At 39.5% G+C, this 26,936-nt stretch overlaps 1 protein-coding gene across 1 annotated transcript in view; it reads right to left on the reverse strand.

The window, feature by feature from the left end:
• NUS1 (NUS1 dehydrodolichyl diphosphate synthase subunit) overlaps positions 1-21,206 on the reverse strand; it is a 32,867-nt gene extending 11,661 nt beyond the window's left edge. The window contains exons 1-3 of the mRNA XM_032274950.1: positions 20,033-21,206; positions 4,683-4,808; positions 3,815-3,964 (exon numbers count right to left, since the gene is read on the reverse strand). Of these exons, the coding sequence (XP_032130841.1) occupies positions 3,815-3,964; positions 4,683-4,808; positions 20,033-20,888 (1,132 nt within the window). The 5' untranslated portion in view covers positions 20,889-21,206. The remainder of the gene's footprint in view (positions 1-3,814; positions 3,965-4,682; positions 4,809-20,032) is intronic.
• Between the last annotated feature and the right edge of the window lie 5,730 nt (positions 21,207-26,936).

Genomic DNA, 26,936 nt, shown 5'->3' on the forward strand with positions numbered 1-26,936 from the left:
CATCTTTTAATCTTTTTACTTGACTAGTTTACACATTACAGTTACACTGCTGTAATAGCATATTTACTATTACTAGTGAGAATTATACCTTCAGATGATTTATTGCTCATTAACATCTTTTGCTTTCTGATTAGAAGTGCTCCCTTTAGCATTTCTTGCAGGGCAGGTATGGTGTTGATTAAATCTCTTAACTTTTGTTTGTCTAGGAAAGTCTATTTCTTCTTCATGTTTGAAGGATAATTTCACTGAGCATACTATTATTCCAGCACTTTTTTTAATATGTCATGCTACTCTCTTCTAGCCTGTAAGGTTTCTACTGAAAAGTCTGCTGCCAGACATAATGGACCTATATTGTATGTTGTTTCTCTTCTCTTGTTGCTTTTAGGATCCTTTTTTTTTTTTTTAATCCTTGACCTTTGGGAGTTTGATTATTAAATGCCTTGAAGTAGTCACCTTTTGGTTAAATCTGCTTGGTGTTCTATAATCTTCTTGTAGTTGAATGCTGATATTTTTCTCTAGGTTTGGGAAGTTCTCTAAGTTTGAAAAAACTTTGTACCACCATCTCTCTCTCTCTATCTCCTATTTAAGACCAATAACTTAGATTTGCCCTCAAGAGGCTATTTCCTAGATTTTGTAGGTGTGCATGCTTCATTCTTTTTTGTCTCCTCTGCGTATCTGTAAATAGCTTGTCTTCGAGCTTATAACTTTCCTCTGCTTGATCAATTCTGCAATTAAGAGACTCATGCCTTTTCATTTTCAGTATGTCAACTGCATTTTCAACTGCAGAATTTCTGCTTCATTCTTTTTAATTATTTCAATCTCTTTGTTAAATTTTTTTTCTTGAGACAGAGTCTCGCTCTGTTGTCAAAGGTGGAGTGCAGTGGCACAATTTCGGCTCACTGCAACCTCCGCCTCCTGGGTTCAAGCAATTCTCCTGCCTCAGCCTCCCGGGTAGCTGGGATTACTGGCGCATGCCACCATGCCCAGCTAATTTTTTTGTATTTTTAGTAGAGATGGGGTTTCACTGTGTTAGCCAGCATGGTCTTGATCTCCTGACCTCGTGATCCGCCTGCCTCAGCCTCCCAAAGTGCTAGTGTGAGCCACCGCACCTGGCCTCTTTGTTAAATTTATCTGATAGAATTCTGACTTTCTTCTCTGTGTTATCTTGAATTTCTTTGAATTTCCTCAAAATACTTATTTTGAATTATCTGTAAGGTCACATATCTCTGCTTTCCCAGGATTAGTTTCTGGTGTGTTATTTAGTTCACTTGGGGAGGTTATGTTTTCCTGGATTGTCTTAATGATTGTGGTTGGTCCTAGGTGTCTGGACACTGAAGACTTAGGTATTCATTGTAGTTTCACAGTCTGGGCTCATTTGTACCCATCCTTCTTGGGAGGCTTTCCAGGTATTTAAGGGACTTGGATGATGTGACCCTATCTAAGCATTAGGAGGCACCACAAGCCCAGTAACACTGTGGTTCTTGAAAACTCACAGAGGTACTGCCTTGGTCGTCTTGGGTAAGATCGGAAAAATTACCAGGCAGAGACTCCTGTTCTCTTCCCTTATTTATTCCTAATGAAACAGAGTATCTCTCTCTGTGCTAAGTCACCTGGAGCTGGAGGTGGGGTGACACAAGCACCCCTATGGCCACCATCACTGGGACCAAGCTGGATCAGATCTGAAGCCAGCATAGCACTAGATCTCACCCAAGGCCTGCTGTACCCACTGTAGAATGGCTAAAATTTTAATAAACCAAGCTGGCGATATCATGTCTTGGCAGGGATGTGGGGAAACTAGTACCCTCAATATTGCTGGTAGGGATGTTAAATGTACAGCCTATTTGGGAAAAAAAGTTTGGCAATTTCTTTAAAAGTGAAGCATTCATTCACCATACAATATAGCAATTCTACTACTAAGAGTCTCCTCAAAAAAAAGAAAAATGTCGACACAAAAACTTGCACACCAATGGTCATACAGCATTATTCAAAAACCAGAAACAAACCAAATGTGTATTAAGTGATGAATGCATAAGCAAAATGTGGTATATCCAGAAACTACTACTCACCAATAAAAAATAAGGAATCACTAACCATTTTACACAGATGAACCTCAAAAATATTATGGTAAGTAAACAAAGCAAGACATAAAAGACTATATATTGTATGATTCCTTTTACATAAAATTTATAGAAAAAGCAATAGTATAGTCAGAAACCAGACTAGTGGTTGTTGGTTTAGGGGGCAGGAATGGGGACTAAATGCAGTCACAGGAGAACTTTGGAGGTGATGGTATTCAGAGTGCTCATTTCTGTCAAATTAATGAGTTAAGAATTATGTACATTTTCGTTTATCACGAGCCTAGAATCCCTGCAGATAACATCTGAGCTTAATAAACATTAGTGCTTTCCCATGGACTACCTGAAGGTCATCTTTGGATCTCCATCAACTTTTAGAATGTCCTTATAAAATTACTCTCTCACTGGAGCATCACAGGGTATAGGAAACAGTCAACATCCCAGTAACCTCTGAGCAGAGAGCCCCCACAATGGTCTACTACTCAATGAGCCTGAATATAGTGAGACAATGACAGATGACAGAGTACAGAATATAAGAGTAGGGTAAGAAGCAAGTAGTCAACAAAAGTAGGAAGTTAGCAAAACCAAGAGGCGGGAGATTGACTTTGCTCTGTGATGGATACATGTCAAAGTGGAAGAAACAAAAAATGGACAGTTAGTAAGTAAGTTACACAGAAAATGCATTTCTTTTTCTTTTTCTTTTTTTTTTTTTTTTGAGACAGGGTCTCACTCTGTTACCCAGGCTGGAGTGCAGTGACGCAATCTTGGCTCGCTGCAACTTCTGCCTCTCGAACTCAAACCTCAAATTATACTCCTTCTTCAACCTCCTGAGTAGCTGGGACCACAGGTGTGAGCCACCATGCCTGGCCAATTTTTTATTTTTTCGTACAGAGAGAACCCTGGTATGTTGTCCAGGTTGGTCTCAATCTCCTGCGCTCAAGTGATCCACCTGCCTCAGCCTCCTAAAATGCTGGGATTACAAGTGTGAGCTACCCCACCCAACCTGAAAACACATAACTAATAAGCAAATGGATACTGTAAGTAATAAAAAAATAAATTAATGTCTAAAACTGTATGACTATAGAAACTATTAATGAACATGAATTTATTAGGGAGACTGTCTTTCAAAAGGATCAAGGCTAATGCTAGTAAACAAGAAGGACCATGAAATTCAGGCAAAAAGGTCCTAGAAGGAATTCTCTAGAGAGAACAAGCAAACCAAAAGCTTTTTTAAACAGCTGAAGAAAAAATGTTGTATTTGGTATAACATGACAAAGACAGTTGTATATTTGGTACAGCATAACAGAAAGAATGAAAAAGGAATCATTGGTAACAGTATGATTATATTCCTGGGATCACCTCATAAAAAGATATTAAGTTCAAAGTTAAGGGAAAGTTCAAACTAAAAAGCAAGAGGAAGAGGAAGGCTGCAAGCAGAGTCTTATGTTCAAGAATATACATCCCTGCAAAAAAGATCCTCAAAGGTCCTCCCCTTTACCATTAAATCCTCATGCAAGTGAGTGGCTACAAATCTCATTGTCTTGAAATCATTTTCACAAGGGTCTTTAAATTGCAGAATTATAACAGGTATAACACCAAAAAGAATCAGGCTTTACAGAGTGAAAGAAATGTAAATGTTTTTTCATACTGTATCCTTGTGTGACAAAACTAAACACACACACACAGACACACACACATACATATATGTATATATATATATATATATATATATAACTTACTAAGTAAACTGCCTAACATATCTACATCCAAATCTGTGGGTCTCTTTTGCTTCTGGGCTACTAACTGGCAAAAGTCCTGAGCAGCTCTCACAATATCTGCTTTTCCATCTTCTGGGGACAGCACCTTCACTGCCAAATGGCAATTTAAAACTGGAGGAAAAAAAACAATGTAGTGTAAAAACACAATCTTACAGGTATATTTCAAAATCAGTTTTAAGAAACATTAAGTTTAGAGCAAAATAAACACACAGTTCTTTAAGCTCTCCAATTTCAATATCAAAACATATTTAGCTACTTTCCTCTGAAAGGACTCATGTACCCCAAATCACATCCATGTACATATTCATACACTGCCTTCTTTTCAAAGCGTTCAGAATGACTATGTATTGTGACTACATCCTCTAGAAAACAGAAATTTTATAAGCGGCTAACAAATTTTCACACATCTAAAATTTACCTAGAATTGTGATACAGTTAGCAGTTAACACAGAATAAAAGAAAAAATAAAAACCGTAAGGAAAAACTGTTACAGTGGAATACACACTGCCTATAGCATACACACCTTTAGCAATTCTGGTTCCATAGGAGCTATTTTACAACTGATAGGATTCTTGGATAACTGCAAAATTCTTATCTATAGACACGCAAATTCTTTCTTGTCTAGTAAAGGCTCAATTTCTTTCCTCACCCCATAGAACAACCAGTTGTACCTCTAGTTATATATTCATTTCAATATCCCTACAAATGTATCCATTCTATGGATTCTCTGTGGAACCAGTTAAAAAATGTGCCTGGTGACAGAAATTGCCATGAAACACAAAACACACATCTTCATATGTTATATGTTCATTTATATACTCATGCTTACCTTGTTCATCTTTGTCATTACTATTTGCAAACTCTGGTGAATATTTTGAACAATCTAGGCCCAGAAGTTCTTGCTGTTGTTTTAAAATTTCATCCATCAATCTGGAATTATTTCTTTTGAAAATACCTTTAAAAAAGAAAAAGGCAAGTAAATCACAACTAGGTTAATTTTTCCTCTTTAATGATTAATGAATGCTTATTGTGAAAACAACACTAGATCCAGAACTGAGCAAATGCCAAACAAAGCGGTAATGACTAGTCCTAAACTAGAATCTAAAAGGAAAATATGACAAGAAAACTTTGTTAATACAAGAGTCTGGCTTCTAGCAAAAAAAAAAAAAAAAAAAAAAAAAAAGAGGTAACTACTTAAGTAGTGGCATGTGACTATGACAGAAATTTATAATTAGAAAGGAATTTTAAAAGATCACTTACTTAAAATCTTTATGGTTTCAGTAACTGAGGCCTAACCTCTTTAAGGGTCTTTTCCAAGAAATTATAAATTGTAGCAGTGATCTACAGCCTGTATGTTCCTCATTCACAGTGTAATGTACTTTTTCTGCATATTTACTACTTGTATTAAATACTATGGCCTCAATTTAATTAGATTTTTAAATCGTAAGAGGAAGTAATATGGATCATGTAAAAAGTAGAGAACAGAAAAAGTAACAATTTACAAATTAAAACAAAGCACAGAAATAAAATACATAAAACAATGTATGGCCTTCTATGCAGGAAACAGTTAACACTGTTAACTACTGTCATGTTATTGAGAAAGACAAAGGAACTATGTGACATACATTTAATGTAAAACTAGTAAGAGCTCTAAAAAAAAGCAACAAGTCTTTGACAACAGCTTTCTAGTGGGCACTGCCTTTTTAATCTTTATCAATTGTTCCTACTCTGTACTCTCAGTCAGGCCTGACTTTAAAGTAGTTCAACAAAATAACTGGGAGAAAGAACACAGGCTAATACACACACACACAATCCCATATAGTTGCTTAAAACATCTTTTCCTTCAAATCAGTTCTCTTTGTAGAATTTCCAACTTTACCATATATTTATATATCTATTGTTTTAAATATAGATGTTTAATATATATAATATATATAAATATATGGTAAAGTTGGAAATTCTACAGAGAGCTGATATATATTTTTATATATTATATATATTAAATATGTTCACATATACACACACACACACACACACACACACAGAGCACAGAATTTGCTGAATATACTGTATACAAATGCCAAGCCAGAAGTATATGTGCAACAATAGTTACAAAAGGAGCAAAAGTGGTCTCCTTTGGTGAGGAAGGCTCTATAAAATAAGACTTGAGCTGAGATGAACTCAGAAAGTTAAACAGAAGAAACCAGAGAGGATACTAGATGGGAAAAAATGCTTAAGAAAAAGCAAGAGTTTGGAATGTTAAAAAAAAAAAAAAAGATGAATGCTGCTGATGCAAAGGATATGAGAAAAGGGGTAAGACGATAGTCCTAATTTTTATCTCATTCTGCCTACCAAATGGATAAGCAACAATTTCTGAGCAATGTGGAAATATGTGAAAATTTATATCTTTAAAAGAATTAATCTGGCAGCAGCATATAGAAGGGCAAGCAGCAGACTGTGTTAGTCCATACACAATTTGTTGAGGCAATGAGGGGAAAAGTAATTCATCACAAAGGAAGAATTGAGAGAATATGGTAAATGACTGACTTAGAAGTGAATGTAGAAAATTTCCTGGCTTTTATCCTAGGTAGCAGAAAATGATAAAATTTTTTAAAAGTTGAAAATTCCACAAAAAGAACTGGTTTGAAGAAAAGGTAAAGTTCAGTTTTAGACAGCTGATGATAGAAAATTTAGGTGGGGGTTACAATAGAAGTGATTAAGAGACATGACACAGAAGGAGTTCAAAAGAGGTCATGTAAGCACTAATGTCGGTAGGGATCTTATCTGTTTTCCTCACCAGGGCCAGCCACAGGGCCCGGCACAAAGCAAACAATAAATAAATGTCTGCTGAAATAATATGGGAGTTCAGAAATTGAGACAGAGATATACATTGGGTAGTCATCCTCCTTAAGGTGGGAGAGCCATACACACAGGAATCATGATTAGTAAGATTTGAAATATAAGTGGGTATATACAGAGAAAAGTAGAAGGCTAAGATGGCACTACATATGAATGCCCACAATTATTATAAAAGCCCACACTCATAAGACTCTAAGCATGGAAATATAAAAGTGAACATTCTGAAACAGCCATATCCAGCATAAGATTAAGCAAAAAATATATCACTAAACAGTATTAAAATTTTTAAAGGAAGTTGATTAATATGAGGAGCTATTTGAATGGCAATGTTTAGAACAGTAATACCTATGGAGAAATACAAAAGTGTAGGATATAATGATAATCCTCAAATCAATCATAAACTTCACATGTATGATATAAAAAGCATATATTCCAAAATAGTATATAAATATATGATGCTGGCTTATAAATTTTATAAGATTTCCAATTATCTATGCAGGTTAGACCACACTTTGGTCTGTACTGTACACATAAATTGTGGAAGTCATATGAATTTCAAAAATTTCTTAACAATGGGCTGGGTGCCAGTGGCTCTAACCTGTAATCCCAGCACTTTGGGAGGCCAAGGCAGGAGAACACTTGAGGCCAGGAATTACAGGCTAGCCTGGGCAACATAGCAAAACCCTGTCTCTACCAAAAAAATTTTTTTAATTAGCTGGACGTGGTGGCACACGCCCTTAGTCCCAGTCACTCAGAAGGCATAGGTGGGAGGATTGCTTGAGCCCAGAAGTTCAAGGCTACAGTGAACATGCCACTAAACTCCAACTAAGGCAACAGAGAAAGACTCTTTGTCTTAAACAAATAAAAAAACAAACAAATGTAAAATCTCCATAACACTCCAGCCAGGATATATACGTTTATTAAAAATAAAATGGTAAATAACTCCCTTTCCCATAAAAACTAATATTTATTCATTTTAATAGTGTTGGGTAATAGTAGAAAGGCCTGCTTTGTCTGTTCATATCACACCAATCCCCTCCTTTGATACTCTTTTTAAAAACCTAGCCTTCAGTTCTTACCAATTTGCTCATATTTACGTTAGCCTCCAGATTAAAATGGTAAATCTTTTCAGGAACTTTTGCCCTCTTCAAAGCAATGGATGACAATCTTATCACCAAATATTCACTACCTCTCTTCAATCTTTATTCTTCCCTTCTCAGCTTTTCTGAAGCATTACCATTAATGACCACCATGCTTCCTCCCCCAAATTCTGTCTTCATACCAACTTGTCTCAATGGTCTCCCTGATTCAACACCCAACCTCGCTCCTTGAAAGGTCCACTCTCACTTTCCACTGAATCCTTTCCTCTATTCACCCTAAATTAAGATTATTCCTCAGGGTTCCCACCTCAGCCCTTTCTTTTTGTCCATATGTTCCTCCTTTCCTGATTCTAGTCACTTAAAAACAAAAAAAAAGCCCAGACAAAAATAAGCGTGGCAAAATTTTGGGTGCAAAAATTGAAGGGGGTGCCAAAAAAACCAAGTAATTAAGATAATGAATAAGTACCTTTAAAAATTAAAATTAATGGAAAAGTAGCCATGATGAAAAAAACATTAAAATTTTTAATAGAAACAGACTCATTTAGTTCCTAACATTTCTATGTCATTCAAACATCTAATTCTACCATGAAGTTCTGTAGGCATCTGAGAGCACACAAAGCCAAACCCTGGTGGCTTATCTAATGCAGCTGGCTCTCAAAACACTTATATGACATCAAGGTTAGAAAATAAATAAAAAGGATCAGGACTTTAAGTGTATAACTTATATGCACTTAAGGATGAGACTGGAAGAGGACAAGCAAAATGAGAACAGTAAATATATAGGGGTAGGACAACAGGTGATTTAAAATCATAACCTCTATAAAGTGGTTTATAATTAAAAACAAAGTCCATCTTCTTGACGCTCCATTTCTAAAAAAAAAAAAAAACATCAGTATCTGCCCAGTCACCCAGGCATTCTCCCTATTCTCCCATTATCACCCCTCAAAGCCCTACTAATTATGCTAAGCTCATACTCCTTTCTGTCCATTGCCCCCACTTTTCCAAGCCATTGTGTTGTTCTTTATTATATATACACATATATATTTTTAAGAAGCAGGTACTCACCCTGTCATCCAGGCTGGAATGCAGTGGGGCTATCATAGCTCCCTGCAGCCTCAGCTTCTAGGCTCAAGTGATTCCCCTGCCTCAGCCTCCTGAGTAGCCGGGACTACAGGTGCACACCACTGTGCCCAGCTAATTTTTTTATTTTTTATTTTTGTAGAGATAGGGGTTTGCTTTGCTGATCAGGCTGGTCTCCAACTCCTGGACCTCAAGTGATCCTTCCTCCTCAGGCCTCAAAGAGTTCAGATTATAGACATGAACCACTGGCCCAGCCTACTTCCTTATAATATTATAACCAACTTCTGTGGGTGTTTCTGCCCCCTTCTATTAAGTACTGCTAGCTTCACTACCAGATTATTCTTCTTTGAGTACATCTTTAGTCCTGGCACATTCCAACTTCAGTATCTTAAATGGTTCCTAAAATGCCTAGTGTATTAAGAACAAACTGCTCAGCGCAACATTAACATTCTAGCCTATGCCTCCATGCTTGTTGAACAGAAATCATTTATTTTATGAAATAAATGAGGCTTTCCACTTCTCAGTTATACTTTATCCCCACAAATTAGAATTGCCTAAGTTCCTCAAAAACACATGGAGTGACTCCAACCTCCATCCTTTATGCCACTTTCCCAAGCCTATGACTGTTAAATTCTCCTAATTCTTCACAGGCCAGCTGAAATATCACTTACCTTCAAGAGGCCTTTCCCAATTCCCCAGGCAGATGTGCCCCATTCCTCCTCTGGCTTACCCTCATCCTCATCCCCTCCACATACACTCATCTAAACTTGTTAATAAACTAATATTCTACTTTTTATTATATCTTAAATCTCTCCACTCTCCCTCTCCCACTAAATTGTAGACTTACTTGTGAACATGTGCCTTACTCATCCCTTTTCCCATATTTTCCATATAGCAGTTCAGTGTTTATTTAATAAACTGAATTACCAATGTACAAAGTGCCACTTAACAACAACAAAACATAAAGGAACATGTCACTGAATGGAATTTTTCTTAGGTTTCCAGGAACCTCCCACAATAAAAGCAGACACTTCCTTATTGCACACAGGCAGAAGTTCCATTAAAAGGAAAGAATATTACAGAGCGACATGGTTACAAAATGTCTCTTATAAAGACTTTCATAAAGCTATTTGAACAGAATCTTTGTCTTGGCTGATTTGGATGCAGAGATGAAATTTAAAAGTGTAGTGTCTGAGAACTACTAAGTGTGTAGATAAGACACTATGAGCAAGATGATTCCTAGTAACTCATAACTTGACCCCCACCCAGAAATCAGATTATACTTATCTACAAGCAATATTATCAGCTTACAATTTTCTTCAGGATTCAATGTCTACACACACACTTCACATGATACACAAGAAATACAAGATATAAGGTTAGCTTTGACTAAAACAGGCAATTCCTTTAGTAATATCATATGTACAAATTATTTTTCTCATATTATAATTTATCCTGTTTCCCTTCTAGAATCTAAACTAAAGCCAAAGTGGTAAAGAAACTATTATGAAAATTATTTTTATGTAAAAGGAAGCTGATGCCATCTTCATTCAGAAATAACCGATTGAGGGAAAACACTTGAAAATACTGAAATTTTTAAGAAAACAGTATTTTACAGAATTATATAGTATTGAGCCTCAAGAATTATTTTATTTCATCCTTCTACAGAAGAGGAAATAGATTCAGAAAGGTCAAGCAATTGTCTCTGGCCAAGCATCTACGAATTTAGCCTGAAATCCAGGTATCCCTCTCATTATTCAGTTCAGTTACTATTTCTAATTCTGATAAAGGAACAATCCCACATCCCACTGTACAATTAAATTTTGAATTCCCCTCCAAATGAGTAATATTTTTTGAAAAAACTAGGACTAGAGCTCTTTTACTTTATTTTTTTTTAATTACACGGAGTCTCACTCTCTTGTCCAGGCTGGAGTGCAATGGCATGATCTCGGCCACTGCAGCCTCCGCCTCCTGGGTTCAAGCGATTCTCCTGCTTCTAGAGCTCTTTTTAAAAAGGCTTTTAAGGAGGTTTCACAGGGTGGACAGATATTTGAATTCTTTAGGAGTGACTTGGGAATCTAAAATAAGTTTTTGCAATAATCACTTAAAGAATTTTACTTTATGCTTTTTGCTTTAAAATTATATTTCATGTACTCTCAATTTCCCAAATGTAAATTACATGAAATATAAAGAAAAAAGATAAATGGGCTGGGCATGGTGGCTCATGCCTATAATCTCAAATACTTTGGGAGGCTGAGATGGGAGGATCACTTGAGGTCAGGAATTTGAGACCAGCCAGGGCAATGTAGCAAGACCCTGTGTGTGTGCGCGCGTGTGTGTGTGTGTGTGTGTGTGTGTGTGTGTGTGTATGTGTGTGAGAAAGAGACAGGCATGGTGGTTTGTGCCTGTAGTACCACCTACTCAGGAGACTGAAGCGAAAGGATTCTTTGAGCCCAGTTCAAGCCTGTAGTGAACTATGATCGCACCACTGTACTCCAGCCTGGGCAACAAAGTAAGATCCTATCTATTAAAAAAAGAAAGAAAGAAGGAAGATATAGCAAATCGCCATTTATGACAAAACACACCCAAGAAAATCTTCCAATTTCCAAGGTAATAAACCTGCACACATATCCCCTGAATCTACAATAAAAGGTGAAAAAATAAAAGAAAAACCACAAAATCTTCAACTTCCATGAAAAGAAAATTATTCTAGCAAAGATATACCTCAGAAAGACTATCATGCTTTGTTATTTCTTAATAAACAGCAGGTATGCATTTTGGGGGCCAAATGAAGACTTCATTTTATATTCTAAGAAACATTTGTTTTAAATTCTAGTCTTAAAAAATAAGATGTTGAAAGTTTAGAAAATAAGGGCATGTTCCCTAACCTTCCACATAACAAACTATTGGAATGTCACTAACCCTATCATTGTAACACAATTATTTCTACTTCTCAATATTTTCTAGTCTTTGTCTACATGCACATGTAATCCTAGTGTATGTGTTATGCAATTTTGTATCCTGCTTTTTTCACTTGTATAATATGGGACTGGTATCCTTCCTTGGTGCTAGACTCATGATTATTTTAACAATTGTATTAAACAAAAAAGTTTTTTGCTGCTTTTTTCAGTTCTTAAAATATAAAAATCAATAGTTCCCCAGGTGATTACTATTATAAGAATCACTTTATTGCATATTCTCTCAGTACTCAGGTTTCTCACCACATTCGAGGAAAGAGGAATATCATACGAGACCAGAGATGCCAGCAGTGGCTGTAACATAAAGGGGACTATGGGCCTTGGTAATTAACTTCGAAAGCATTCCAAGTACAATGAGAAGCTGTTGGAGGGTTTTATTCAGTCTGAATGACAGCATGAAAAAAAGATCACCTTCTGGTAGGTGAAGAATGGATTATACAGGGACCAGGATAGAAATGGAGATCAATTAGGAGGCTACTACAACAATCCAGGTGAAAGAACAATGGTAACTTAAACTTGGGTGGCTGCAGTGGAGACTAAAACAAGGGTTAGGTCTCAAAAGTACTGTTTTAGACATAGAAGGCATAGGATTTACCTAATAAAAGTAGATGTCAGACAAGGAGTTAGATATAGAAGTTTGGAATTATGAGAGATATCAGGGCTGTATTTACAGCTCAAACCTGCGTGTCAGCACACACATGACATTTAAAGCCACGGGATTGGGGAGATCACCTGGGGGACAGGGGTCAGCAAACTACTGCTATGGAAAACAGCCATACCCATTCACTTATGGCCACTTTTTGGCTACACTAACAGAATTGAGTAGTTGCAATAAAATAAATAATAGAAAGACAAGGGCATACATACAGCTCCAAACTCTAGGACACCACAATATTTGGAAGTGCGACAGAGGAGAAACCAGGCATATGGATTAGAAGAGCATTTGTGGTGTCACGGAAGAGAGAACTGAATATGTTCAATCCATCTATTAGATTACATATTGTATTCAGTCTTACACATTAACTAATAAAGCCATGATATGCACATTTCTAAAAAATTAATTAGAAAGGTATTCCATCAGCAAATCTTATCTGTATTACTTAAATACTGATTATTTTAAAATGTATGTGAAATGTATAATCAAGTCTATAAAATGAGACTTTTAAAAACATTTACTACCTCTTTTAAATCTGAAACTGGAATTTTTACTGTGATTATTCATTCCCTTCTACAGAAACAGACTTTTTTTTAGAAATAATATAATAGCAAGTACTTACAAGAACAAACAACAGGGAAAAAATGAGATAAACACTGAAACAATCTCTCCTCATTATTAAGCACTTCACTGCTTATGGAATTAAAGTAATCTCTATTTATAAATAAATGCCAATTCTGAAAATTGACCTACCTCTTTTCCTTTTAAACTAGACACTTAAGTTACCTCTAACAACCCAATTATAAAACGACTAGAGAGAAATCTACAGAGGAGAAAACATATATTTATGGAGCAATTATTTAAAGTGAAAAAAATCTACCATTAAAATTTTACATGACTGAAGCAATAATAAGAAAATAAATCATAACAAAATACACAGGCCATTAAGGTATTTTATTTCAGGAGAGAGCCCCTCAGGACACCTCACAGAACAACAATTACACTGTAGAAAATTATATATACTACAGTGCTGTCGTAAGGGACCAGGTATGTGTAATGGTGACAAAGTACAACAAAATGAGCGCTGGGTTTAAGCTCCAGCTTGTCAGCACAAGAGATATGTAAGGTGAACATTCCATGTGGGTTTTTTCAGTACCTTGTTGCACATTGTTAAAATGAGAATGTGTTTACAGACTGCTCATCTGACAAAGTAACAGCTCTACACAAAGCTGGAGCACCATAACATTACATTTTTAGTTGATTTTTAAAAAATGTGTCCTATAACTCAAAGGATGAACATATATACTGGTGGGTGAAGAAATCTCCATTAGCCTTTAAGTGTATTTTACAAATAATTTCTATCACCTGTAGATAAGCGCCTGTTTACCAAGGCTTTAGGATGACCCAAAAGAATCAAAAATAGTACTAACAGTGACTGTTGTGGTCACATTCTCTTACCAGTGGAAATCAAAATAATGTAATGGTTAAGCCAAATGCTCTAGAATAAAAATCTGGTTCAAATTCTAGATCTGCTCCTTATTAGATTTGGAACCTGGCTTTTTATTTCTCAGCTTCTTTATCTGTAAAACTGCTAAGGCACTTTTCTATAGTATCCAATACAGAGTAAAACTCAACAAAGGGTAATTATTACTATTCAGATACAGGTTTGATTGATTGATTGAGGCAGGGTCTCAACTTTTCACATGAGGATGGACTTAAGAGAATCAACAGGTTGGGCACAGTGGCTCACACCTGTAATCCCAGCACTTTGGGAGGCTGAGGCAGGTGGATTTTGAGGTCAGGAGTTCAAGACCAGCCTGGCCAACATGGTGAAACCCCATCTCTACTAAAAATACAAAAAATTAGCCGTCATGGTGGCATATGCCTATAATCCCAGTTACTCAGTAGGCTGAGGCAGGAGAATAGCTAGAATCCTGGAGTTGCAGTGAGCCGAGACTGCACCTCTACACTCCAGGCTGGGCAACAGAGCCAGACTCCATCTCAAAAAAAAAAAGATTCAACAATCTTTTGACAGGTAGCTAGCTCTCTGCCAGAAAAAGGTGAAGAGGAAGGACATTTCAGGATGTTAAGATAAATGTGAAATTCTGTATAAGAAATGAACTACACAAAGATAAAGATTAAGAATAAAATGTTCCCTTACGTGAGTTCCCACCTGAGGAAAGATAAGCATTCTAGGTTGTACTATTCAGTATGTAAAATGTAATCACATTTAAATTTAGACTTTCAACATTTCTGGCACCTCTGTATTCCAACACAAGGAGAAGAAACTTAAGAAAATCATACTTCCCAATAGCATCTGTGTCACTGTGCCAAATAAGTAAAATAGGGCAAACTGTACATTTTCCTCCATTACTTTAAGGCTTCTGGGTATTAGCATTGGGAAACAGAAAGTACAACTCAGTTCTTTATCTTATCTACAGGAAATGCAGCCCTTCTTTGAATTCAAAGAACACATATTAACTATTCATTACATGAATAACACCAAAATACACTCAGTAAGAAAGCAAAAATGCGAAGGATGGATAGCATCTGTGGAGCTTATAATCTAGTAAGAAAGTTTATGCACATACACATGTAAATATGACTACACAAAGCAGAGAACAGAAGTACCTTTAGAGATATTTGAAGTTCTGAGGAGATTCAGAGATACAGTAAGATACGGAATGGAGTGAATAGTCAAGAGATGCTAAAATATACAAGGTGATTATTTAGGATTGACTCAGAAAGATCAACAATAGCCTCTTTGTAGGCATACAGCCATTTGTCAGAAAAAGGAGAGGAGGGGGTTCCAGGAGGATGGAACATTAAATAATCTAAATACAGATGTAGCAAAAGATATGCAAAGCATTGAGAAATTGGTTGAAAAAGGAGGATATATCAGGCAGACTTTTAAAATATTACTGTGAGAAACCTGTACCCAAAAACCATTTCAAAAGACACCTAGCTTGTTTTTAAATAAACTAAGGAAATAGCACTAGAAAGAGCAGCACAAAAAAAATTTTGCTGTTTTACTGTTGAATTTTCACACAGAAGGCAATGCTTTATTCTGGATCATTCCAATTTACAGCAAATAATCCTAAGGCCTACCCCAAATTATCCTCAGTCATGAAAAGGAACATGAAAATAGTATCTTTTGATCTGCATTAGGGTTAAACTTCAGTGTGCAGAAGTATATAGGCAGCGTGATTAAAAACAGATGATCAGGTCCCAGTTACCTCATTCAGTCTGATTACTAAGTGTGTTGAATCTGTATTTTTTATAAGCACACCCGACGACTAATTTACAGATGGTCCACAGACAGGTTTTGAAAAACAGTGACCAACAGCAAGGTTCTCAGCAAGTCACAGTACAGCCAGGAAGTAACAACAAGTTCCATCACTTAAGATAACAATACATAACCAGATAACTTGGAGACAAATGTACTTCCATGTGAGACACAGGCAAACACGACACCCCTAAGGCTGTAACAACAAAATCCATTTACCCCAACCCCTGGTTCTTGTACCATACTAGTTATGATCATTTTCTAATTTATAACCATATAGGCAGAACAGCCAAATTTCGCTAGAATTCTGAGCTCAAGCAAATTCCTGATCACTGTCCTGAGAAAACTCCAATTTTTGATAGATGAAAGAATTACTTGCAGAAACTATTATAATCAAGAAATATTGCAGGTAAATGAAAAATTAAAAGATCAGTTTGCTGGCAGAGTCGAATCAAGGACAATATAATGGATCTTTTAGTCTAAGGATTAAACATTATTATCTAGATTCAACTACCATTAGAATGAATTTAAATATAAATTTGAGCGCAAAGGGGTGTAGGGCAGGAGAAAATGTAAGGTGCTAAGCTTGTCTTCAAAGTGGCTGCCATCAATCCCCCTTCAATCCTCACTCCACCATTCCACACAAGCCATTTTCTCCTTGTGAGGTGAAGTCTATTTCTCCACTTTCTTGATGCAGAGCAGACATGAGACTTCTCTGACCAAGAGAAGACAGCAACATTAACGCCGCATAATTTCCTAGGCTAGATCATAAGACACTTTTCAGCTTTGGCCTTTGGCTAAGTGTCTGGAAACATTTGTTTGTTCTGGGGGAAGTTAGTTAACTGGTAACCCTGAAGCCACTATTAAAAAAGAAAGTCCAACAACCTCCAGACCATGTGAAGCCAGATGACCAACCTGACCCATCTATTCCAACCATCAAAAACCAAGCACCAGATATAACGAGAAACCTTCAGGTCCCAGACTCTAACTGACTGAAACCTTATGAGTGACCCAAAGGAAAAACTGCCCAACTGAACTAAGTCAATACATAAATTGCTGTTTTAAAACACTATGCTCTGGGTAGATTTCTACAAAGCAACAGATAACCAGAATAGATGTCCAAGCCTTCATTCATCCTGTCTCATTTCCCAACTTTCATTACATAAATTAACCTACTATATTAACTGCTCCCAACACTCTACTCAATGCTATTACTGAAGCTAGTCTAATGCGAATGCTGCCACTGGGGAAATCCCATTCACACATACAGAGAACACTGTTCACGCCAATCTCAATTCTATCTTTTTTGACTAGGTCCATCTCAGGTGTCACTTCCCTTCCTCACCAAAGGAATATGGAGGTAACCCAGGGAATGTTCCATTTTTCACTCCTTAAAGTCTCTGCCATTCACTTAGTATTTCTATGTTACCTTGTGTTAATTTTTAATGGACATCCTTACTTGAGTGTAAACTCCTTAAGAGACACCATTTCTTGTACTTCTTGTATCCCAGTGGCATTTATGTCAACAGGATTTTTTACATGTTACACATCTATCTAGAAATAGGCTTAAATAGAAGTTTATTTACAAACACTCAATATGGCCAGGCATGGTGGCTCACGCCTGTAATCCCAGCACTTTGGGAAGCTGAAGAGAGCAGATCACCTGAGGTCAGGAGTTAAGAGACCAGCATGGCCAACATGGCCAAACCCCATCTGTACTAAAAATACAAAAACTAGCCCATGGTGGCACACACCTGTAGTCCCAGCTACTCAGGTAGGCTGAGACAGGAGAACTGTTTGAACCTGGGAGGCGGAGGTTGCAGTGAGCTGAGATTGCACTACTGCACTCCACCCTGGGCAACTGAGCAAGACTCCGTCTCAAAAAATAATAATAATAAAATTAAAAAAAAAAAAAAAAAGAAACACTGAATAAAGCTTGTCTATACTCCCCCTGAGTAATTCTTAGATATCCACATGGCCTATATTTTCAAGTCTATATTCAAAGTTATTGAGCCTTCCCTTGGGCTCCCTGTTTAAAACTGTACCCCTTCCTACACCACTGACTTTCAACATTCCTATCTTCCCTTCCCTGCTTTATTGTTCCTTACTGCACTTATATTACCACGCATTTATCTACTTATATTATTTGTCAGACTCTCACTGAAATCTAAGTTCTGTGAGTACACCACTGCATTCCCATGTCTGGAAGAGTACCTGGTACTTAACAGACCCCAAACGTCACCTGTAAATGAATGCATGAATGAATCAAACCAAGGATGGACTAATTAAAGGTCTCTTAATTCAGGAATGATATTATCCCTTATTCCTTTAAACAAACAAAAAAACTGCTTTTACAGTTAAGACACAAAAATCCTGTAAGCCCCTTCACTGAAAATGCTCCTTAAGCTGCCTTTCAGTTTTCAGTCAAAACTTGGTTTAGCTTACTTCTTCCTTTTCATTACCAATCATTTTTCTTTCAACAAATATGACATGATACTTCCGAATCACAACAGCAATTTAAACACAGGAATTGCCAGAACAAGGAAATGTGGCAACATTATAATCTGTACTAGCAGGCATGGTCCCCAAGTCAAACAATTTAGCTATACATTTTCCTTCCCTACTACAAGATAAAGGTACTTGCTTTACAAGAATCACTTGGCTATACATCAATCCACCACATTGCTTAATGTCTTTGATGTCCACTTTTGCTTCACTTATTCTTTTGCCAGACAATACTGGCTGCGTTGGTTTAGGCATGAATTGTGTCACCTCCCAACAGTCTCATGATTTCTATTGGTCTGCTGAGTTCTTTAGCAATTTCCATAAAATGTCAGTCCCAGAATATAGCAAACTTTGCCCTATAGGGCAAATCATCATTTGGTAATGACAGGCTACTGAGTCATCATATTCCTTGAGGACTGCAGGAAAGATGATAGGGCAATCCGAACTCACCCTGTAACGGTTACTGTCTGACCTACATCTTCCCTTTCTGACAAAACCCTGGACTTAAATTTACCTATCTGACAAAGATTTATGCGTCTTTAGAGCACACAGGTAATTTACTGAACAGAAAATAACACTTTCCTTATCTTTCCTTCATACCAATACTCCTAAATCATTCTTATCACATCTTTATCTTTAAAGAAATTCCAATGCTTTCAAGATTTGATTGAAACCCAAAACGGACATTTAGCGTCTTCCTCAACTTTTATCTCCTACCAATTCTTCAAGGTCCTGCTTAAATCCCACCTCCACTGCATGAACTTCTCAAGTGCCTCCATTCACAATTTCTCTCTTCTCTTCTCACAGTAGTAATTTTACCCTCAACACTTTGACATGGTTATTAACCATGTCAAATATACGAGTATGTGCCTACCTCCTGACAAGCCCGAGAGTCCATGGAATTAAATGCAAGATTCCAAGGAATATGCCTAGCACAATGCTTTAGGTTTGTAGCTACCCAATAAGTATTGAATTTCTGTACCTACAAAAACTCCCAATGGTGAAATTCATTCTCTCAATCAAAACGTATGAAAGGACAATTATATCAAGTACTGTGTTGGGCACTGATGATCAAGGATCACAAACTATCCCAGACTTCCAAGACAGAAAGGAACCATTTTTCTTTTCTGCCTATCCAGTCTCTCACATACTTTTCATAAACCCAGTTCAAATACCCACTAATCCCAACCGCTCCCATTTGGAGTACCTATCACACAGCCCCTGCCTAAGTTCTCTGGAGCCTGCCTGCGGCTTAAAAACAGCGCCTGGAACCTCTCTTAAAGAAACACTATGGTGTAACCAAAGGCAAAGACTGTGAAAAAGCACAGACTGGCCAAAATTCCAATATCCCCATTACAATCTTTGCGGCCCCAATACGATCTTTGTGGCCTTTGGCAAATCAATTAACGTTTTTAAACCCTGGCTCCCTCTTGGGAAACATGGGTATACGAATACCATCTATAATACTGCGGTATTATAACAAATAAGGGATATTTGTAAAATGTTAAAAAGCGACTGAGTCAAATCCAGGGATTTAGTAGGTGTTCAATAAAGCTGATCTCCCTTCCTCGAAAGCGCTAGCGCTGTGATTTGCACAGAGGGTCCGCGGCAACTCGCCGAGCCGTGTGCGGAGCCACCTGGGCACCACCCGCCAGACGAGTGGTTCCGGCGGTCCAAGACGCCTCGGCCACCCCCCACCACCGCACCGGGCCTCACCTTGGTGGTCGTAGACGCTAATGTAGGAGATGCCCACGGCCATACACCACACCACGAGGCTTGCGATATCCGAGAAGCTGGGCTCCTGCTCCACCTCGGTGAACACCAGGCCCATGTGCACAGGCAGCTTCTCCAGGGAACGGCCGTCTGCCCGCCAGCGCAGTCGGTGGTGGGCGGCGGCCAAGCACGACCCCCCGCGCGGGTGCCTGTGGTAACGGCGGTTCCTGCCGATAGCCAGGGGCTTGCGGAGCGTGAAGCCGAGCGGCGCTAGGACCGCGGCAGAGGCTGCGCGGCAGCAGCGCCGCCAGATCCAGTTCCAGGTGCCGAACCGAACGCGGAGCCAGGAGGTGAGCGTGCGGTGCAGACAGAGCAGCGCGTGCAGCACCCGCCACACCAACTCGTACAGCCCCGTCATACTCTTGTGGCGCTCGGGCACCTTCTCTCCCTCCCGCCCACTCCCGCGGCGTGACGGCTTTTTATCCGCCCCTGCGGCCGGAGCGGGCCATCGCCCCGCGACCCCCGCCCCCCACGCCCGAACCCCTTTCCACTGCCAACACCTCACCTCGCCCCCGCCGCCATCTTCCTCCTCCCTTGGCAGCCCCGCCCCCGGTAGTACATGGACAGTTCTCATTGGCCAGTGTGGAACTCTGACGCGTCTTCTGGGTCCGAGGATATGGCCCAGCCCGGCACAGCGAGGGAGGACCCACGCCTGCGAACTAGGCGGGCCGAGACCGCGGGCGCCCCCTGGTCGTGTGGAGGGCGATGAGCGGATGACACTGGACTTTCTGAGCAGGACGCCAGCAAGGCACACGTGGTCATCCAAAGGATGGGCGCTTCCAGGGACCCGGCATCCCATGAGTCCAGGGCGTCTTATACTGTTTGTCTCCTCTCACGGCTCCAACAGAAATGGTTTCATAGGAGTAAAAGTGTCCTAAGTGGATTGGAAATTACAAATGCCGGAAAGAACCTGGGGATGGAAAGCAGCCCTCAGTAAGCGTTGATGCTGGAAATCCACCAGGGCTCCCAAAAGTATCCTCAAAGGCTGAAGTGGTCCTGCTACCGTCCTTTATTCAACCTCCCAGCTAAGGCTGTGAGCGAGGCTCTTCAGCCATGTTCCTGAAACACCCTCTACCAACGTCATTCCCCTCTAAGGTATCCTTTCCTGGCTGTCCATTGCTTAGTACGTAAAAGAGAGGCTCTACCGCTTGGCAGTCCCGTCACTTCATTGTTTTTTTGTTTTGTTTTGTTTTTCATTTATTCGGCAAGACTTTATTGACCAACTACTGTGAGTTAGGTTTAGAAGGGAGAAATATAGACATTGTGACTTCAGTCACTGCCACTATTTGATGTAAACTGCCCATCCAAGCCGTATCATCCCATTTACACACCCTAACTTTCCTGTCAATCTGGAATTCAAAGTGGTCCTCTAGAATGGTTCTGTACCTCCCTGTGGCAAGTCTGTACTGTCTTTGCAGTTTTTGTTGAAGCTCTTCTCCTGAATTTCTGATTCCCACCTGGGATTCCCCACATTCCAACCCATTTCTCAAGGTTCATTCTACATGCCACATCCTCTATCATCATATATATGTGTGTGTGCAATAATAGTTATATTGTTTGTATTTATATAAGTATACATGTAAAAATTAGGTAGGCATTACAAAAATGCAGCTGTTTACACATGCACATACACACATACACACACATAGTTACACGTGTGTGTGTAAACAGTTGCATTTTTGTAATGCCTACCTAATATTTGTTCTGTAAAGTCCCCTTTTCCCACTGGAAAACATCTGTTCACATCTTGGCTATATGACTTAATTTTTTTAACGTTATCCCTTTTTCAACTAGTCTCATTTTGTTTTCTAAGACTCATTTAACTTTAAAAGTTGAAGCTCATGTCCATCTCCCTTTGGCAGAGCAGCCTGAAGAATTGAGGGCTGGGCACTAGGCACACCCTTCACACACTTCTGTCTCTCCTGGTCTCTGCAGCGACTCCTCTGAAGATGGACAAGAAGGAAAGGTGAAAGACCATGATCAGGAAAACCTACAGTCTTCTTCCTAACTGCCCATTGCTGCAGATTATGCAGCTACACGATGCTTGCTAAGGAAGCTCCCTAGACACCAGTGTCCCACTAAGATTTGGCCATGTATTCTGAAGACCCCCACCCCACCGCCCACGCTGACACCTGGCCACATTTCTCTAATGTACTCACTTTTTTTGCCCCAATGTCTGTCAGTTTGTCAGTTCTGACAAGATTAAAGACATCAATCTTATGTCCCCATGGCCTGCTCTCAGGTGTGCAGGCACAGGCAGGCTCTATCTTCTGTACTTTTTTTTTTTTTTTTTTTTTTGAGACAGAGTTTTGCTCTTGTTGCCTTGCCTTGGCTGGCATGCAGTGGTGCAACCTCAGCTAACTGCAACCTCCGCCTCCCAGGTTCAACCGATTCTTCTGCCTCAGCCTCCCAAGTAGCCGAGATGGCAGGCGCCTGCCACCACGCCCAGCTAATTTTTTGTATTTTTAGTAGAGATAGGGTTTCACCATGTTGTTCAGGCTAGTCTTGAACTTCTGACCTCAGGTGATCTGCCTGCCTCAGCCTCTCAAAGTGCTGGGATTACAGGCGTGAGCCACCACGCCCAGCCTCTGTATTTCTTTGAATTACAAACTTAATCAAAAGGATTCTGGCCACATGTCCATCTGACACACCAACATGCAAATCCTGGCATCTCTCCCCAGCCATTTGTTTGTTTTCCTCCTAGAATTTCCTCCTAGTAGCAGGTCTTCTAGCTCCCAGGATGTTCAGCCTCCTAAAGAGTGATGGAGTGCTGGTACCCACTTTTCTTGTTTCTCAGCTGCCATTAGGCAAGGGATGGAGGTGTCTCATATAGAAAAGTTCTCTGGGTGGCCTTGAACCAACACAGTTCTTCCCCTTTTCTCACTTGTAGTTCTCAAGAATAACTATAGAATATGTTGGAATGCTATATATTATAGATAAGGAGGAATTGACCAGAACATCCCAGGCTCTGTTCCAGTCTCTTCTAAAAATACAATGTCCTTCAACTAGTACTAGCCCAGCACATCCCATTGCCCTATGATAAAAACTCAGAGCAAACTGCTTTCTGGGGTCCCTCAGTGGCGGTGCAAGTGTGCATGAGCAGATGAGACACCATCCTCCCTAAGCAGTTTTCCTTGGCCTTGGGGGATGGGATCATTATGACTCATGCTTCTGTTGTCCCTTGGTGACTGTCTGTAAGTAATAAACCGACTTCATGTAACTTGTGTGTGTGAGTGTTCTGCCTCACTGGACACTGGGTATAGGAAAAGTACAGTCCAATATGCAGTGGGCTGAACCGGTAACCAGGACACAGTGAACCTGCGTTGCATCTGGTGGCTGCTGTCAACTTCAGGCTGCTTCACTGTACTTAGAAGGAGGTATATTCAGTGTGTTTTGTTCTCAGCCACAATTCTGGAATAACAGGAAAGCCACACTGGATGTCTTGCTCTGGACATACTTGGAATCTGAAGTTTATGGAGTCCTCTCTCCTCTAAAGATTTTCTTCTTTTGTCATTTCAAAACAGGAGTAAATGTGACACATTTAGTAATTTTAGGGGTTCTGAATATAATGTTTGGATTTCTTAAACACATTTAAACTTCTACCCCAAAATTTTACCAACTACAGAAAAATATAGAAAGAGTTATCCAGCCTCAGACCCTTCAGTCCCAAAAACATGGGGACAGTATTGGATTTACTTTTCGGGTTATAAAGTGCTTTACATTCTCTTAACTTAATCCTCACAACCACTGCTACTTTTGCTGTCCCCATAGTTTTGCCTTTTCCGGAATGTTACACAGTTGGAATCCCATGGTACACAGCCTTTTCTTATTACCTTATTTCACTTACTGATATGCATTTAAGCTTGTCCATGTCTTTTCATAATTTCATACATTTCTTTTTAGTGCTGAATCATATTCCATTGCTGGATATACCAGTTTACTTATCCATTCACCTACTAAAGGACAACTTGGTGGCTTCCAATTTTTAGCAATTATGAATAAAACTGCTATAAACATCAGTGTACAGGTTTTGTGTGGATATAAGTTTTCAACTTATTTAGATAAGTACCAAGGAGAAGGCCAGGTACAGTGGCTGACTCCTATAATCCCAGCATTTTGGGAGGTCAAAGCAGACTGAACACTTCAGCTCAGGAATTTGAGACCAGTCTGGGTAACATGGTAAAAACCTGTCACTACCAAAAATACAAAAAATTAGCTGGGCATGGTGACATTTGCCTGTTGTCCCAACTATTTGAGAGGCTCAGGTGGGAGGATTGCTTGAGCCTAGGAGGTGGAGGCTGCAGTGAGCTGAGATTGCACCAGTGGACTCCAGCCTCAGTGACAGAGTGAGACTCCATCTCTGAAAATAGAAATTAAAAAAAAAAACAAAAAAAACAAAAAAAAACAAGGACCACAATTACCGAATCATATAGCAAGAGTATGATTAGTTTTGCAAGAAACTGCCAAAATGTCTCCCAAAGTGTCTATACTTTTTTGCATTTCCACCAGCAATGAATGAGTTCCTATTCATTTTGTATTGTTAGTGGATTTCGGCTTGTTGGCGTTTTGGATTTCGGCTATTCTAATAGGTGCATAGCAGTATTTCATTGTTTAAATTTACAATTCCTTCATGACTTATGATGTTGGTATCTTTCTGTATGCTTATTTGCCATCTTTGGCAAGGTGTCTTTGATGAGGTGTCTGTTCAGTTCTGTTAAAACCCTGTTTTACAATGAGGTCATTATTTTCTTATTGTTGAGTTTTAAGAGTTCTTTGTACATTCTGGTAACAGTCCTTTATCAGATATGTCTTTTGCAAGTATTTTGTCCCAGCCTGTGGCTGGTCTTCTCATTCTGATAGTGTCTTTTGTAGAACAGAAGTTTAAATGTTAATAGAGTCAAACTTATTAATTTTTTTCACAGATTGTACCTTTGGTAGTTGTATTAGTCTGTTCTCATGCTGCTAATAAAGACATACTGGAGACTGAGTAATTTATAAAGGAAAGACGTTTAACTGGCTCACAGTTCCATATAGCTGGAGAGGGCTCACAATCATGGCGCAAAGTGAATAAGGAGCAAAGTCATGTCTTACATGGCCGCAGGCAAGAGAGCTTGTACAGGGGATCTCCCATTTATAGAAACCGTAGATCTTGTGAGACTTATTCACTACCAATAGAACTGTATAGGGGAAATCATTCCCATGATTCAATTATTTCCACCTAGTCCTGCTCTTGATACATGGGGATTATTACAATTCAAGGTGAGATTTGGGTTGGGACACCCAAACTATATCATTCTGCCCCTGGCCCCTCTCAAGTCTCATGTTCTCACATCACATTTCAAAACCAATCATGCCTTCCCAACAGTCCCCCTAAGTCTTAACTCATTTCAATATTAACTCAGAAGTCCACATTCCAAACTCTTATCTGAGACAAGGCAAGCCCCTTCCACCTATGAGCCTGTAAAATCAAAAGCAAGTTATTTACTTCCTAGATACAATGGGGGTGCAGGCAATGGGTACCTACACCCATTCCAAATGGGAGAAATTGGCCAAAACAAAGGGGCTACAGGCCCCATGCAAGTCCGAAATCCAGTCGGACAGTCAATAAACCTTAAAGTTCCAATATGATTTCCTTTGACTCCATGTCTCACATCTAGATATGTCTCACATCCATATCTTGCTATATGATTCACCTCTTGCTGATGCAAGAGGCAGGCTCCTATGGCCTTGGGCAGCTCCACCTCTATGGCTTTGCAGGGTACAGCCCCACTCCTGGCTGCTTTCACGGACTGGTGTTGAGTGTCTGCAGCTTTTCCAGGCACCTGGTACAAGCTGTCAGTGGATCTACCATTCTGTGGTTTGGAGGATGGTGGCCCTCTTCTCAGATGTCCACCAGGCAGTGCCCTAGTGGGAATTCTGTATGGGGGCTCCAACCCCACATTTCCCTTTCACACTGCCCTAGTAGAGGTTCTCCATGAGGGCTCAGCCCCTGCAGCACACCTCTGCCTGGACATTCATGCATTTCCATACATCCTCTGAAATCCAGGCTGAGATTCCTAAACCTCAATTCTTGTTTTCTGCAGTGTAGAACTGACCAACACCACATGGAAGATGCCAAGGTTTGGGGCTTGCGCCCTTTGAAGTAACAGACTGACCTGTACCTTGGCCCCTTTTAGCCATGGGCTGGAACAGCTGAGACATGGAGCATCAAGTCCAGAGGTTGCACACAGCAGCGGGGGCCCTGTACCTGGACCAGGAAACCATTTTTCCTTCCTAAGTCTCCTGGCCTGTGGTGGGAGGGACTGCTATGAAGGTCTCTGACATGCCCTGGAGACATTTTCCCCATGTTCTTGATGATTGGCATTTGGCCCCTCGTTACTGATGCAGATTTCTGCAGCCAGCTTGAATTTCTCCCCAGAAAAATGGGTTTTTCTTTTCTACTGCATCGTCGATCTGCAAATGTTTTAAACTTTTAGGTTCAGCTTCTTCTTGAACACTTTGCCACTTAGAAATTTCTTCTACCAGATACCCTAAATCATGTTTCTGAGATTCATGGTTCCACAGATCTCTAGCGCAGGGGCAAAATGCCGCCAGTCTCTTTGCATAGCAAGAGTGACCTTTACTCCAGTTTGCAACAAGCGCCTCATCTCCATCTGAGACCACCTCAGCCTGGACTTTATTATTTGTATCACTATCAGCACTTTGACCAAAGCCATTCAACAAGCCTCTAGGAAGTTCCAAATTTTCCCTTATCTTTCTGTCCTCTTCTGAGGTCTCCAAACTGTTTCAACTTCTGCCTGTTACCCAGTTCCAAAGTTGCTTTCACGTTTTCAGGTATCTTTACAGC

This window comes from Sapajus apella, unplaced genomic scaffold, assembly GCF_009761245.1.
Source record: "Sapajus apella isolate SASKATOON/1434 unplaced genomic scaffold, GSC_monkey_1.0 scaffold6, whole genome shotgun sequence".
Classification (NCBI taxonomy): Eukaryota; Metazoa; Chordata; class Mammalia; order Primates; family Cebidae; genus Sapajus; species Sapajus apella.